This window comes from Panthera pardus, unplaced genomic scaffold, assembly GCF_024362965.1.
Source record: "Panthera pardus isolate Hobbes unplaced genomic scaffold, ASM2436296v1 HiC_scaffold_13, whole genome shotgun sequence".
In the NCBI taxonomy this organism is placed as follows: domain Eukaryota; kingdom Metazoa; phylum Chordata; class Mammalia; order Carnivora; family Felidae; genus Panthera; species Panthera pardus.
In genome coordinates, this window is record NW_026526688.1 from 145,332,546 (window position 1) to 145,347,538 (window position 14,993).

Here is a 14,993-nt window from a genome sequence, read left to right on the forward strand (position 1 = left end):
TATTTATAAGAAGAAAAATATACCGTATATGTTGGTAATACTAACACATGAATGACAGAAAAAAAATACAGAGAATATGAATACATTGTTCCCAGAAGCTTCTTAAAAATGAGTTGTGGAAACAAATCCTGCGCTAAAACTTAAGGATCCATGCATAGATAGAAAGAATACAGATACACTTGAACAAAAAGATGGCACTTAAGCTACAGAGCTCTCAGTTTTCTGACTTTAAATTAGGGAATAGGAACTAATATTTGTCAAGTACCTACTCTGTTCCAGGATCAGCCCTTAGTGCCTGTGAGACAGATATTATTACTGTACTGATTTTACAGATGAGAAACCCAAGGGATGGAGATGTTAAATAAATTGCCAAGGTCAAATAGCTGGAAGTACTCAAAACCAGATTTGAAACATAATTACCCTGACTTTGTATTGTACCACAAACTGTAAAGAATTACAATTACTGACCTCTCCAGCTGGAAACCAGTTAGCGATTTTTCTCTTTGTTCAGCCTAGAGGTGGGTCAGAAACAATCATCCCACATTTATGTGGCAGTGGAATCACATCTTTTAAGAATGTGGTTTTTGGGGCGCCTGGGTGGCTCAGTCGGTTAAGCGTCCAACTTCGGCTCAGGTCATGGTCCGTGAGTTCAAGCCCCGCGTGGGGCTCTGTGCTGACACCTCAGAGCCTAGAGCCCGTTTCAGATTCTGTGTCTCCCTCTCTCTCTGCCCCTCCCCTGTTCATGCTCTCTCTCTCTCTGTCTCAAAAATAAATAAACGTTTAAAAAAAATTAAGAAAAAAAGAATGTGGTTTTTACAGAGGAGGTACGGGTTCTTGCAATTTCTCAATATTTACGAAATAGGACTCTAGACTTCATAGAAAGAAACTTTTGCATGTAAACTCTAAGTCTCCCTATGTCATTATTTCACTGTACATATTTGAAGTATGAACAATCCTTTTCGGGAATATAATATTAATTTTGCTGACTAAAAGCAAACCAGGACGGTCAGCCAAAATTACAATCATGTGCATTCTCTCTGTCTTCTGTGATTCAGTCAGGGAGGCAAATCAAAATCCCCAGGTACTCATTCTGTCTGGTAAATTTCTCAATTTGTAACATCCTGTAAAGACTTTTGAAGTTAAATACAATATGAGAGCTACCCGCAGTGATTTTCCTTATGCAAGAATTACAAGTATGATAGAAAAACAAAGCCACTAGTCAGATTTATCATAGATCTTGTCATACCTTCAAGAATTGAAGGATTATGTGAATGTGTCACACCCAGAGGCAAGCAGGAAAATGTGGTAAAATGAAGGGCATTAATTAAACATTGGAAATTGTCTGGAGGGGGGCAGTAACAGATATTTTAGCTGGCCTCTTGTTCAAGTCCTAGTGCTTTCATAACTGAGAGTGAGTTTCAGATAGACAGTAGAGTGAATGTGATATTTAGGAGTTTGTGTGAGGAAAATGTATCTCTAGAAGACTTACAGTGGGTTAATTTCCCCCAGATATATTAGTCGTTGAATTTGCTAGTGGTAAGATAAATGGTAATGCTATTATTAGTGAGTAGTAACTGCCAATGAGGGTCTTGTATAGGTTATACTTCCGTAATATCATCTCTTTTCTTTATAGAACAACCAATTATAGCATGAGCATGACAAACAGAATTGCAAGAATACTACAAATGAGGTCTTACTCTATGGTCTATAAAGAAACCAAACTTTTAAGTCTTGTTTCTGGGTAAAACAAAGATCTTGAATGATGGCAAAGAAAAAAGTAATCAGTAATGTTTATTTCTTCCAGAACGTACATTTCACCTCTCGAAAGGATATTTAATATGCTTTCATTTATTATTGTCAGGCACTGACTCAATGAGTATTTTGGGGCTGGTATGACAAATAGGAGATTATTTAAAACACTGAAATTTATAGTTCACACATCTATGGTAATTTGATTTGCTTTCTCAATGTTTCCCTAATATTAGTATATGATTCATAGGTTCAAAGGGAAAAAAGTACTACTTGGGAGAGTAAAAAGATCATGAAAGTTTAAAAATTTTTGAGGTATTTTGTTTTTTTTCAATATTGCTAAAAAATTGGTCAGTAAATCATCTCTTTAAAATTTTCCATACCTTTGTATCTTCCTGTCTTTCTCCCTCTTCTGTGTTACGTAGAGCTATATTAATACATAATAATGATGTATTACTATAATTACTGTAATAATACATTAATAATATGTTAATAACATATACTAATCTAATAGGTGTTTTATGTATAAGGAGAGAGATGAAAAGATGTAGAATAATTTAGCTTAGATACAGATGTGTTAATAATATAGTAGCATGTACTAATAAATACATATGCACCAATATAAGCATATATATTGATCCAGTTGGTGTATGTGTATATGCATATCAATTGGATTAGTCTCCTTCCTTTCATTTTCCTGCTTTTCCTAAGGATGAGTTATTTACATGAAATTGCTATTTTGATACTGAGAGACAGTGGGACTCCTTCAGTCCGGACCAGTCTTCTGCTTAAGCACCTACTATGGGCTAGGCAATGGCCTAAAAACAGCAACGAATGTGACAAAGGTATTCTGGCCCTCATGGAGCTCACAGTGAAGCTGGAATAGACCCTAAATAAATGACCACAGGGATCTAGTCTCTGTGGATTCTACAGTCATGTCAGTGGCAAAATGTTATGAAGGAAAAGAACAAAGTGCTATGAGAGGATGTAAAAGAGGCCTTCATCTGGGGAGGGCAAGGATCAGTGAGGTCCTCAGTGACAGGTCAACTGACCTCAAAGGGAGAATGGAGTTAGCCACGTGAAAGTGAGGAGTAGATGTTACAGGTTGAGGGGACTACCTACCCCAGGGCTCTTGTTAGATTACTTGCAGACAAGCTGAAGAAAAGAGAGTAAAGGAATTACCATTTATGCAACATCACATTGAGCAGGTTACTGATGTTAGGGCACTGTCTAATAACCTGAGGTTCGGGATAATTTATTAATTCCTTAAGTCAATCTGTGGCAGGTATTGGGGATGCAGAGATGCATATGGTTGACAATCGAGGAGAACTCTTACGTATAAAGAATAAAGAAATTCACAAACAAACAAAAAACCCCACGATACAATATTTGCTATTCAAAAACACTGAAATATTTAGAAGATCCTTAGGAGAACAACAAAATGGAAACCACAAATTCTTCTGGGAGTGCCAAGGAAGACTCCCTGAGGGAAGCATTGTTTGAGCTGAGTTCTAAAGGATGAATAAGCTTCCTCCTACAGGCAGAAAGTGGTGAGGCCCTTCCAGGTAGAGGCCCTACCAAATGCAAAGGTGTGGACCCAGGAAAGAACACTCCCAATTAGGGAACTAATAAGCTCTTGATTGCAAGGGTGCAAAGGACCCGTGAAGTTAAAGTAGTCATCAGGAGTCAGTCAGATGAGACAGAACCGAATATGCCATGTTTCACAATTTTTATTTCCCATCTAGGAAATAGGGAACCAGTTAAGGATTTACGGCAAGGAAGCCTTACCTTAAATTTGTGTTTTCTAAACAGCCCAAAGGCTGATGGTACTGTGAAGGAGTAACTGGAAGGGGACTGATCTTGGAGAAAGGTTGAACTTATACAGTGGGCCCCAGGGGAAATGAGGGTCCTCTCTGCTAGCCAGAGAGCAGCATAGTTATTTCTCAGATAATGTAGAATTAAAGATAAAGCAAAGTTTTTGCAACAGTATCAGAAGGAAGAAACAACATAAGTAAATTTTATATATCTTTTATTTTTTCCAAAGAACAGAAGAAGTACCATAAACCAGTAAGACATATGATGAAAAGTAATTTTGACATTGCAGGTGTGATGCATAGGTAATTCTTTATAACAAAATGGTCAAAACCTCAACCTGTGTATATTTCTTGAAAACCAAATGTGAATCTATATTTAAATGGTGCAAATACACTTTCAAAACTGCCGGAGTACAGGTCATGGTTAAGTTTGCCTTTGTTGCTAAAAAATGCAAACAATGCATTTCTATAAAAACTGGAAGTAGGGAATTTACCTATTTCCTAGCTTCTTCATTTATCCAAAACATCTTTAGTGACTAGAATAAAAGTACTCCTAGCAAAATGGTTAATATATACCATAAAATCAAAGTTTAACAAGTAAGTCATGACATTATGCCATACTAAGAAGACATCAAATGTCTAAAGTTATAGGAAAAGAATATATTAGTCCTTATAGAACTTAAACATTTAAAAATTCTAAATAAGGAAATATATTTTATACAGATAACTGCACGATACACTCAGCTTTCTAAGGCAATACAACTCAGCATTTCAGGTCTAAGAGCAAGGAGTTCTCCTGACATATTCCCCAAGAAACAATACTAAAACATTTCCTATTTCATGAGGAGTAAAGATAGCAATATATCTTCACATACAGCATTCTAATGAAATACCATTCACACATGAAATCCCCAGCCTCCTCAGTAACAGTATCAGGAATATATTCTAAAATGACAAAAGTCACCTTGAACGATTAACAACCAGTGATTTTTGACTCACAGTTCAGTCAATTGCCAAAGGTTTCAATAGCACAGCAGGCAAAATAACAGCAAATAAATAGCAGGGAATACTATGTGAAGTACTTCAGGACCGGGGCATTAAGCTGGAAGGACAAAAATAAATCTTCGCTCAGCCCTTCTCTCACAAGTAGGGAGTTCATGAAGAAGCCTAACTCCCTGGAGAAAACCAGCCCTTGCTTTTGTCTTCACTGGGTCCTGAGACACGCAGAAAACGGCTTGGCCAAGGAACTGGGCAATTTTTTCCAACGCATGGTCCTTTCTCTTAATCAGCCTTTTTCCCACTGTTGAGAAAAGAATTGTATCAGTTGAACTGAATTTCCACACTCTCTCTACTCCAACCTGTTTTCAGAACACAGAGCTTAAGCCCAATGAAAAGCCAAGGGTGGACTCAAGGACTATACTCACAACAGAATACATTTCAGCCACGATCTCTATGGAACCCTCTATGACAATTAGATTGGTGATAAAAAAGTTTCCCCAGGACTTTGCTGAACAGTCCCCCCCCCCCCCCGCCCCCTCTTCAAGGATCTTTTATCCCAAGCGTGGTCTCCAACGGGTAGGCAAAGACAGCCGTTGCAGAGAATAAAGAACTTGAGAAGTCTACGCTCTCAAAAGAGATTACAAAGCACAAAGATCAAAGGGACAGTGTACCTGTCTAAGATTTTCTGGATGGCTTTCTTCATCACAGGGGTTTCTGGGTCCAGACAGACTTCCTTCTTGTTCTTCAGGGTGGCTCTGCAGACACACACACACACACAAAAGGATGAGCCCTAGAGCCACGGGAGCTGAAGACTCGGGCTGAGGGACTTCTCTCCTGTCAAGGTCACAGTGGACACCGCGGCGCACGAGGACTTACATGACTTCCACCTTGGGACACTGTGGCCCGGCCGCGATCACCTGCATTTTAGCGATCATTTTGGGATGAATCCCCGGTGTGGTGGTTAAACACACGCAACGCAGCTCCCTCACTATGACCGCGACGGGACCGGCTGGGGCACAGAGACAGAGGGAGAGAGACACCGTTATAGGGCAGGTGGGAGGAGAGCTCTCCCCGCGCCCGCCGGCCCGGGGCACCTCCCGGCTCCCGGGGCGGCCGCGGAGGCTGGGCGCGCCGCCCTGCCCGGGTGCGTGCCGCGTGCCGTGCGCTCTCACCGCTGGCGAGGGGCCCCGGCGGCGTCAGCAGCAGCAGCAGCAGGAGCAGCGCGCACAGCGAGCCCGAAAGGCGGGGGGCGCGGGCGGCGCGGCTCGGCGGGAGGCTCATGGCGGCCACGAGTGCGGCGAGGGGTGCGGGTTCCAGAGGCGGGAGAGGAGCCCGGATTTGAAGCTCCCTCGCACTGTGGCTTCCCCAAGTTCTCCGCATCCCTTTTATCGGCACGGGCCCCTTCCCCCCTCCGCAGGAAGCTCAAGCCTTGGGATGCTTGGGAAACTCCCTGGAGGAGGGGTGCGGGGAGGGGGCTGGGTGGAGGGGGGCTGAGCAGAAGGAGTTGAGGAGGAGGGCGGCTGGGAGGAGCTCCCTGCACCGGTGGCGCGGTGGGTGGACTTGGTAGCCGCGCCCCGTGGAGGATGGAGCTGCTGCTCCCGCCGGCGGTGGGGAGCGATCCTGCAGGGATTTCATCCCGTAGGCCAGCCGGGGCAAGCGCAGGCCAGCTTCTCCTGGGGACAGAGCCCTTTGCGGGTTGTCCCTGGTTTCCGGCTGAAGAGGAAGACCGGAACCAAACTGGCAGGTTTGACTTCAGACAAATTTCTGAACCTTCTTGCTTATTTATCATCATCATCACCACCACCACCACCATTCAGGAAATGTCAGCGGTGGTGGAAACTGCGCTGAACTGAAAGGCACTCCTCTCCTGCTTTCAGGCGGGTCATTCTAGGTTCTTCGAATCAACTTACCATCCTTTGGACTTCGGCTAGCCTCAGAGGCCAAGATACTTCGATGGAGGTGTCTCTACTCCAGCTTGGAGTCAGTGGCAGGAAGGGACTCCCAAAGCAATTCTAACTGGAAATGCCACCCTTGTAGTTTGCAGCAAGCATATGCGCGTCCGGGTGGTCTTTAAAAATCTTCAAAAATCACTCAGCTCACTCAGCAAACTGGCCTGGAAGATAGTGACTTGCTTTCCACTGTTCAGTACGCTAGTGAAGCCGAGGAGGTACGGTCTTTGGGGATGTGATGGGGTTGGGTGAGCGCAGACTTAAGCGGTGACAGAGAGCTGAGCCTCGTCCAGCTCCAGACTCTAGCCAGGTGTGTAACTGACCCAATTTGGCCAAGCTGTGGCAGGCTGCCAAGTCTGAGGGATTCTTCTGGGCGTTTGGTCTGGGCATTTGAATCAATTTCGTAGCAAGACAGCACCCACTCTGGCCTCACTCAACTTCACAGAAGGAAAGGGGGATCAAAGACATTGGCTTCTGGAATGATTTAGCTTCATGGTTAGTGGCTGCTTTAATGCACAGGCCTGCTGTAATCCAAGTGAGCTCGGAGCTGCCCCCTGAAGTTAAGAGGTGAAGTGCCTTCCTCACCCTCTCTCATAACTGTGGAAACGGTTAGAACACTCAAGTATTAATGGCCAGGCCTTTCACGCGTCTACCTCCGTGCAAGGCATGAGTATGATATTGGAATGACACCTAGATTTTCTTTCATGGCAATCTAACTAGATCCTCTTCGGGATTGTTCTCGGTACCCTTGTCCTCACGGTAGGCCAGCAAAGGCGATGGGTAAACATGATGGCAGTTGGAAGCTACTACTTTCCTTGTCCCTCAAGGCCCTGGGGAGTTGCATTGACTCCTCCATGTACCTTCCTGGGCAGAACATCACCACCACCTTGGCGGGCAAGGGGGAAGTCTCATAAACCTTTAGAACTTTTGGTCTGGAAGGAAACTTGAAAAATTCTCTAGTGGAGGGAGGCTGGGAGGCTTGGCCTCACTTTGTGGGGAAGCTAGATGGGAAGTTCGCTATCCTGCACAGCTTTCTGATACCATCAGCATCAGACCTGACTCAGCTGATACAACCCTTCGTCCTTCTAGGGAGTGGTAATCTGGGAAAACAGCCTGCAGATTTTTTAGATTGGCTTTTTAGAGATTAGACTGCATATAAAGACCAAAGGTAAACCTCACTGATACGGAGAAAATAAAAGTTCAAAAATGTGACTAAAAATCGTGGGCAATTAAATTCAACTTGACCGAAGCGGGGAAACCACAATATGATAAGACTCTGGGGGAAAAAACCCACCATAATGACATAGGTTATTGAGGGGTGTGTGTGTGTGTGTGTGTGTGTGTGTGTGTGTGTGTGTATTTAGGTTAGTTCCAAATAATCTATTTTAAATATAAATGAACATATGAGTTATTTTGGCATGAAATGGTGAGTTTGGAGAACGGTCATGAGACGTGATTTCCAGTTCCTCCTGATACTCTTATAGCTTTTCTTGCTTCACTTGGTTTGTACTCTGAATCAACTTGCCGTGGATTATTTGTGAAATATAAGGCAAAAAAAATTTTTTTTTGCAGCTGGCAAGCAGATAATAGAAAGTCCCCGCTAGAAGTGGGTTGTTGGGTTGCCCAACCTAACCAGGAAACAGTGTGCAACTTAACCTGGGTTCTCACTGAAATCATGCTGGCCCTTTGCCCATGTGTAACTCTTGTCTAGGCAATGCTGGTGTGGGCCTTCTGCAAAGACAGATAAGCATGGGGATGATCCAAAGACTCCCTGCAGTTGGGAATGAAAGCACCAAGTACCATAGGAGGCAGAGTTCTTTAAAAGCAGTTGTTTCTTCTTTCTTATGGCCAAGCCATTTGCAGCAACGTGGATGGAACTGCAGGGTATTATGCTAAGTGAAATAAATCAGTCAGAGAAAGATAGATATCAGATGTTTTCACTCATATGTGGATCTTGAGAAGCTTAACAGAAGACCATGCAGGAGGGGAAGGGGAAAAAAAAGTTACAAACAGAGAGGGAGGGAGGCAAACCATAAGAGACTGTTAATTTTTTTTTTTTACATTTATTTTTGAGAGACAGAGAGAGAGAGAGACAGAGCACAAGTGGGGCAGGGGCGGAGAGCGAATGAGACCCAGAATCCGAAGCAGTTTCCAGGCTCTGAGCTGTCAGCCCAGAGCCTGATGCGGGGCTCGAACTCACAAACCATGAGATCATGACCCAACTGAGCCACCCAGGTGCCCCAAGGAGACTTAAATACAGAGAACAAACTGAGGGTTGATGGGGGGCGGAGGACAGGGGAAAGTGGGTGATGCGCATTGAGGAGGGCCCTTGTTGGGACGAGCACTGGGTGTTGTATGGAAACCAACTTGACAATAAATTATTTAAAAAAAAAATAAAAGCAGTTGTTTCTTTATTCCCCTTTTAAAGGGAAGCCATTTGCCTTTCCGGCACTCTGTCTAGGTAGTGGAGAAAGGCAACATGATATTTTTGTCCCAAACTATAATAAAACAATCTGCAAAATGACATTGATATCTTGATAGCCTGAAAGATTTATTTGTTTGACAGAAGCAATAGATTTTTGGGGACACCTGGGTGGCTCAGTCAGTGAAGCGTCTGACTTCGGCTCAGGTCATGATCTCACAGTTTGGGAGAACTTGAACCCACAAACCACAAGATCATGACCTGAGACGAAGTTGGACGCTGTTGTCTATCTGCATGTCCTCTTTGGAAAACTGTCTATTTAGATCCTCTTTCCATTTTTTAAATTGGATTTTTTTCTTTGTTTTTGAACTGTATGAGGTCTTTATATATTTTGGATATTAATTCCTTATGTAACGGATAAGGAGTTGCAAAAATCTTCGTATGATTTGCAAAAATCTTTTCCTATGCAATAGGTTGATGATGATTTCTTTTGCTGTGCAGGAGCTCTTTGTTTTAACGTAATCCCATTTGTTTATTTTTTCTTTTCACAAAAAAATGTTAATGTTTTTCAGATTACAAACCATGTTCTACACAGTCACTAGCAAATACCCCATGGCTGTCCACATCTGGTTAGCCACTTGTATTGCCCAACAACCATATTTTAATCTGTTGAAATCCTCAGTCTGTGTATTCCTAGCCTTTGAAGCAACAATGATGTCAAACATCTGAGAGATTTCCAGGTTCTCCAGCCTGAAACCATCACCTGCTTTCCAAATTCCTCTCTTCCTTCAAGACCTGTGTGAAGTCCCATCTTCTTTGAGAAAGGTTTATCCTGACAAAGCCAATTAATATGTATTTTCTTTTCATCTTCAGCCTTTGAACATCTAATGTACTTGCAATAACTATCTGATTAACAGAGTTTACTTATTCCTTAATTGTGCTTTTGTCTCTTTCCAGTCAACTATAAATCAGGGACAATGGAAGTGTTGAATCACTATATTGTACACCTGAAACCAATACATTGTATATTAACTAACTGGAATTTGTTTTTTTTTAAAGTTTATTTACTTATTTTGAGAGAGAGAGAGCGAGCAAGCGCACGAGCAGGGGAGGAGCAGAGGGAGACGGGGAGAGAGAGAGAGAATCTTAAGCAGACTCCATACTGGAGCCTGAAACAGTGCTCGATCCTGTGACCCTGGGATCATGATCTGAGCCAAAATCAAGAGTCACTGAACGGACTGAGCCACCCAGGTGCCCCTTAACTAACTTGAATTTAAATAAAAACTTAAAAAAATAAGATCAGTGGTAATGTCTTACATCTTTCACCTAATCTCTGTAAGTTCCAGGTTCAGTAACAGTCTAAGAACATTTAATGACAGATGATGATAACCTTTTATTTTGCAGTGTTCTTTGAATTACAAATGGCTGTTAAAGTCAAGGAGAAAAGAATAGGGTGGTTTGCTGCCATTAGTCATTTGAACTCCTCAATTTTGAATTAGCTTTGCCTGTGTTGGAAATTGTTTCTTGATTATTATTAGGGACAATTCAGATGATATTTTCAGTCTTTGGAACTTGAACTAGTCAAAAGAATGTTCAGAAACCAGCAGGATATTCGATATTGAAAGAAAACAGTATCAACAGTACAGATACAACTACAGTATCAACCAAATTACGTATTTTCTGGGACTTAGAGATTGTTGGAGATAAATGATAAGGGAAATTTCTGGTTGAGTTATGCTGTATTGGATGTTCACAGTGGGACTATTATTCTAAATTGATCTCTTCCAACATAATCAAAGAGAGCTTTAATTGTATGATCATGCCTTAGGCCTTGTAAAATATTTTTCTAAGTTTCTATTGTTCTTTATTTGTACTACTCTTCATATTACTTTTAAGAAATGCTATATGCCTTACAGTAATTAAAGATGTAGACATATAATTGTCAGGTTAGGTGCATCAAGGATATCGGTATAAGAATTTCTCAATCACTAAGAGTTTAAGTAGAGGATAGAGTTACTTGCTTGCACGCAAAAAAAAAAAAAAAAAAAAAAAAAAAAAAGGAAGAAGCCAGCTACATCTTGGGTTAACTTTGCAATATCCATGCATTCTGTCTGCTTCCACACTGGCCTGGCAGTCCCATGAAGAAACAGTATTATGTAGGGAACAGCATTGCTTCAAAGTTGCCCCGATTGCACTGTGAAATGTCAGGAATGTTTTCCCTTCTATTGTCCATTATCTAATTTGCCTTGCTGCCCATTTCAGATGAAATCTGCTTGAGAAAGGAGTAAATCAACGAACCTTAATTGAATCCAAACTCAGCAGGACTCCAGAGAACCCTAAGGGAACATTTTCTTGAAATTTCCTGGTTGGATGGGGTAGCTAGTAATTTTTGTTCCTCTGTGCAAAGATGCAAAATGTTTTGTTGACAAGAGAAGATACAAAGATGAGGATTAAAAACATAAATGTTTTGAAAAACCCTGGATTTCTCAGAAATAGGAAGCATTCATTACTTTCTTCAGAAATTTGTTTTGGGCTCAGCAAAACAACAAAAGTCTTTTAGGGGTTTAGCTATTTTAAATAACTTCTTTGAGATGTCATTTATCTGATACTGACTGCGGAGTCCTTTATGAAAAATTAGGCTTCTAATGCTTGCATAATAATGGTCATTTACTATACTGTGTTTTGACTACCATTTACCTTCCTACCTTTTCTTTTTTAATTTAGGAGAATATCCATTTCTTCATGAACTCACAATATCTTTCATTCTCATTTAACATGTATTAGAATCTCCTTGATAGCTGATTTAGTAGGAATAATTGTGATGTATTTGCCTGTCTGTGGCTTATATACTCTGTAGATAATCAAAACCCTCTCTGTTGTCTTCCTTTGTCATCACTTGAATAGATGATGTCCATGAACTTAAAAGTCACACACACACACACACACACACACACACACACACACCGCCACCATCAACGGCAACAATACTCCAGTCTAAATGTTTGTGCTTCCCTCCCCAAATTCGTATATTGAAATTCCTAACATTGTAGGATTGTAATAGGAGGCTAGACCTTTAGGAAGTAATTAAGTCATGCAGGCAGATCCCTCATGAATGCGATTAGCGTCCTTATAAGAGAGTCCCCACAGAGCTCCTGCACCCCTTCCTACCAAGTGAAGGCACGAGTGAGGTGCCATCTATGAACCAGGAAGCAGGCTCTCACCAGACACTGAACCTGCCAGCACCTTGATCTTGAACTTCCCAGTGTCCAGAACTGTGAGAAATAAATTTCTGTTGTTTATAAGATCAAGGGAAAAATAGGAACAGAGCATATCTTATAGTTGATTTCTTGCCACAAATTTTTTCGTAAATCTGATTATGAATTCTTAGTGAATAACTACTTTTATGCATTTTTGAAACATTGCCAAAAAGGAGGGAGTGGGGGTTAAGCAAAATGGGTGAAGGAAATGGGAGCTTCCAGTTGTGGAATGAAGAAATCATGGGGATGAAAGGTACAGCATAGGGAATATAGTCAATGATATTGTAATAGCGTTGTACGGTGACATATAGTAGCTACATTTGTGGTGAGCATAGCATAATGTATACAGTTGTCCAATCAATATGTTGTGCACTTGAAACTAATATAATGTTGTATGCCAACTATACTTCAATTTAAAAACATTTGATTAATTAAAAATTTACCAAAAAAAAAAAAAAAAAAAAAAGAAAGAAAGAAAAAAACCCCTTTCTCCCTGGCCACAGTTAATGGGTCAGAATGGACACATAACTAAAACAAAATTGTTAAGAATTAGGAAATTGATCCCATTGACATAGAAGTGTTGCAATGCCAAAGCAAGTCACAAAATCCTAGAAATTCTGGCTACTGCTGAACTATGAGTATCTTATTAACAAGTTGAAATTTTAAAACATGGCTTCTTGCTGGAGAGTAAATCGACGAAACCACTTCAGAATGCTTTGCTTTGAATCATTTTGGTTTCCCAAAAATTCAGTATTAGTAAATCAGATGGGAGGTAATTTTCTTTGGAACAGGATGTCCTTTTGGAAACAATTTAATTTTCCCTGTTTTAAATTTGAGAACCAGAATGATAAATGCTATGACCAAGGACTATGTCATAGAAAAGGTGAAAATAGTATCTCTAATGTACTTGAAGAAGACCAACACTGGTTTCTTTTATAATGTCATTATGTGAAAGTTAGTTTTTTGTAATAAATGAAAGTTATGAAAGTTGTATATGAAGTATACCCAATTAGCTTTCTATGATGGTTTGAAAATGAAATCATAATGTAAATTGAGGCAGTACAATTGGTGAAGGAAAAACTTGGCAAGCTGAACTTTAGTAACATTAAAATTTTCTGTTCTGTAGAGACACTACCAAGAAAATGAAAAGTTGAGCCACAGACTGGGATTAAATACTTGCAAAAGACATGTCTGATAAACGACTGTTGTCCAAAATAGGCAAAGAATGCTTAAAACTCAACAATAAGAAAACAAATGGTATGATTGAAAAATCTCACAAATACCTTAATAGGCGCCACACTGAAAATATATATACAGATGGCAAATGAGCATATGAAAAGATGGTCCACATCATATATCATCAGGGAAATGCAAATTAAAAAAACAATGAAATATCACCACACACCTATTTGAATGGTCAAATCCAGAATATCAGTAACCAACAGCTGGTGAAGTCATGGAACAACAGAAACTCTTATACATTGCTGTTGAGAATGTAAAATGGCAGTTTCTTACAAAACTAAACAGGACTCTCCAGCAATCATGTTCCTTGGTATTTACCCAAAGGAGGTGAAAACTATGTCTGCATTTAAATCTGCAAATGGGTATTTATAGGAGCTTTATTCATAATTGCCAAAAGTTGGAAACAAGCAAGATTCATTAGATTAACAAATAAACTGTGGTACATTCAGACAGTGGAGTGTTATTCAGGGCTGAGAAGAAAAGACATGGAGAAAGCTTAAATGAGTATTAATGAGCGAAAGAAGCCAATGTGAAAAGCCATACGATTCCCACTATATGACATTCTAGAAAAGGCCAAACTGTGGAGACAGTAAAAGGATCAATGGTTGCCAGGGGGTTAGGTGTTAGAGAGAAGGAGCACAGAGGATATTTAGAGCAGTGAAACTACTCCGTGTGATACTGTAATGGTTGATACCTGCCATTATATATTTGTGCAAATCCATAGAATATACAACACCAAGAGTAAACACTAATGTTAACTGTGGACTCCAGATGTAGGTCATCAGTTGTAACAAATGCACCACTCTGATGGGGGAGGGTGTTGAAAACAGAGGTGGCTAAGCATATGTCAAGGAAGGGAATACATAGGCAATCTCTGTACCTTCTTCTTAATTTTGCTGTGAACCTAAAACTGCTCTAAAAAAATAAAGCCTATTTTAAAAATTTAAAAATTAAATTCTGAAAAGAAAAAAGACATTTCTTCAGTCATTAATTATTGCCTTATTTGGATTCTATCTATTTTCTTTCTTTTTTTTTTAATTTCTTTTATTTTTTTTATTTTTTATTTTTTATTTATTTATTTTTTTTGGATTCTATCTATTTTCTATGCCACTAACTTTATGTGTAATCTTACAAAAATGTATCACTTCTTTAAATGAAACTACCAATACCTTTTATTTTTTTCACAAGACTATATTGAAAGGAACAAACAGGATAGCTATGATAACTTTTGAAAATATTTTCTTAATTTTTATGTTTTCAACTGAGATAAAATTTGCACAGTGAAATGCATACACCTTGAGTATAAATATATAGATCGCTGAATTTTGAAAAATGAAAACAATTACTTAAAATATAGAATGTTTTCATTGTCTCAGACAACCTCTACTTTTTAATTCAATCTATCATTTCCAAAGAAAACTACTATTCTGATTTTTAGTTTGGTCTACACCTGACTTTGCATAAATGGAACTATCCAATATGTATTCTTTTATGTTTGGTTCCTTTTGCTAAACTTTGTGAGATAAATCCATGTTACCGTGAATAATAGTAACATATTCCT

The 14,993-nt window shown here is 40.0% G+C and overlaps 1 protein-coding gene across 1 annotated transcript; it reads right to left on the minus strand.

Moving 5' to 3' along the window:
- Positions 1–3,761: 3,761 nt before the first annotated feature.
- LOC109277752 (alveolar macrophage chemotactic factor-like) lies at positions 3,762–5,951 on the minus strand. The gene is made up of 4 exons (XM_019467690.2): positions 5,735–5,951; positions 5,439–5,571; positions 5,234–5,317; positions 3,762–4,863 (listed from the first exon to the last, which is right to left on the minus strand). The coding sequence occupies exons 1-4, from the start codon at positions 5,940–5,942 to the stop codon at positions 4,845–4,847; spliced, it is 444 nt and encodes a 147-aa protein (XP_019323235.1). The 5' UTR covers positions 5,943–5,951; the 3' UTR covers positions 3,762–4,844.
- Positions 5,952–14,993: the final 9,042 nt, after the last annotated feature.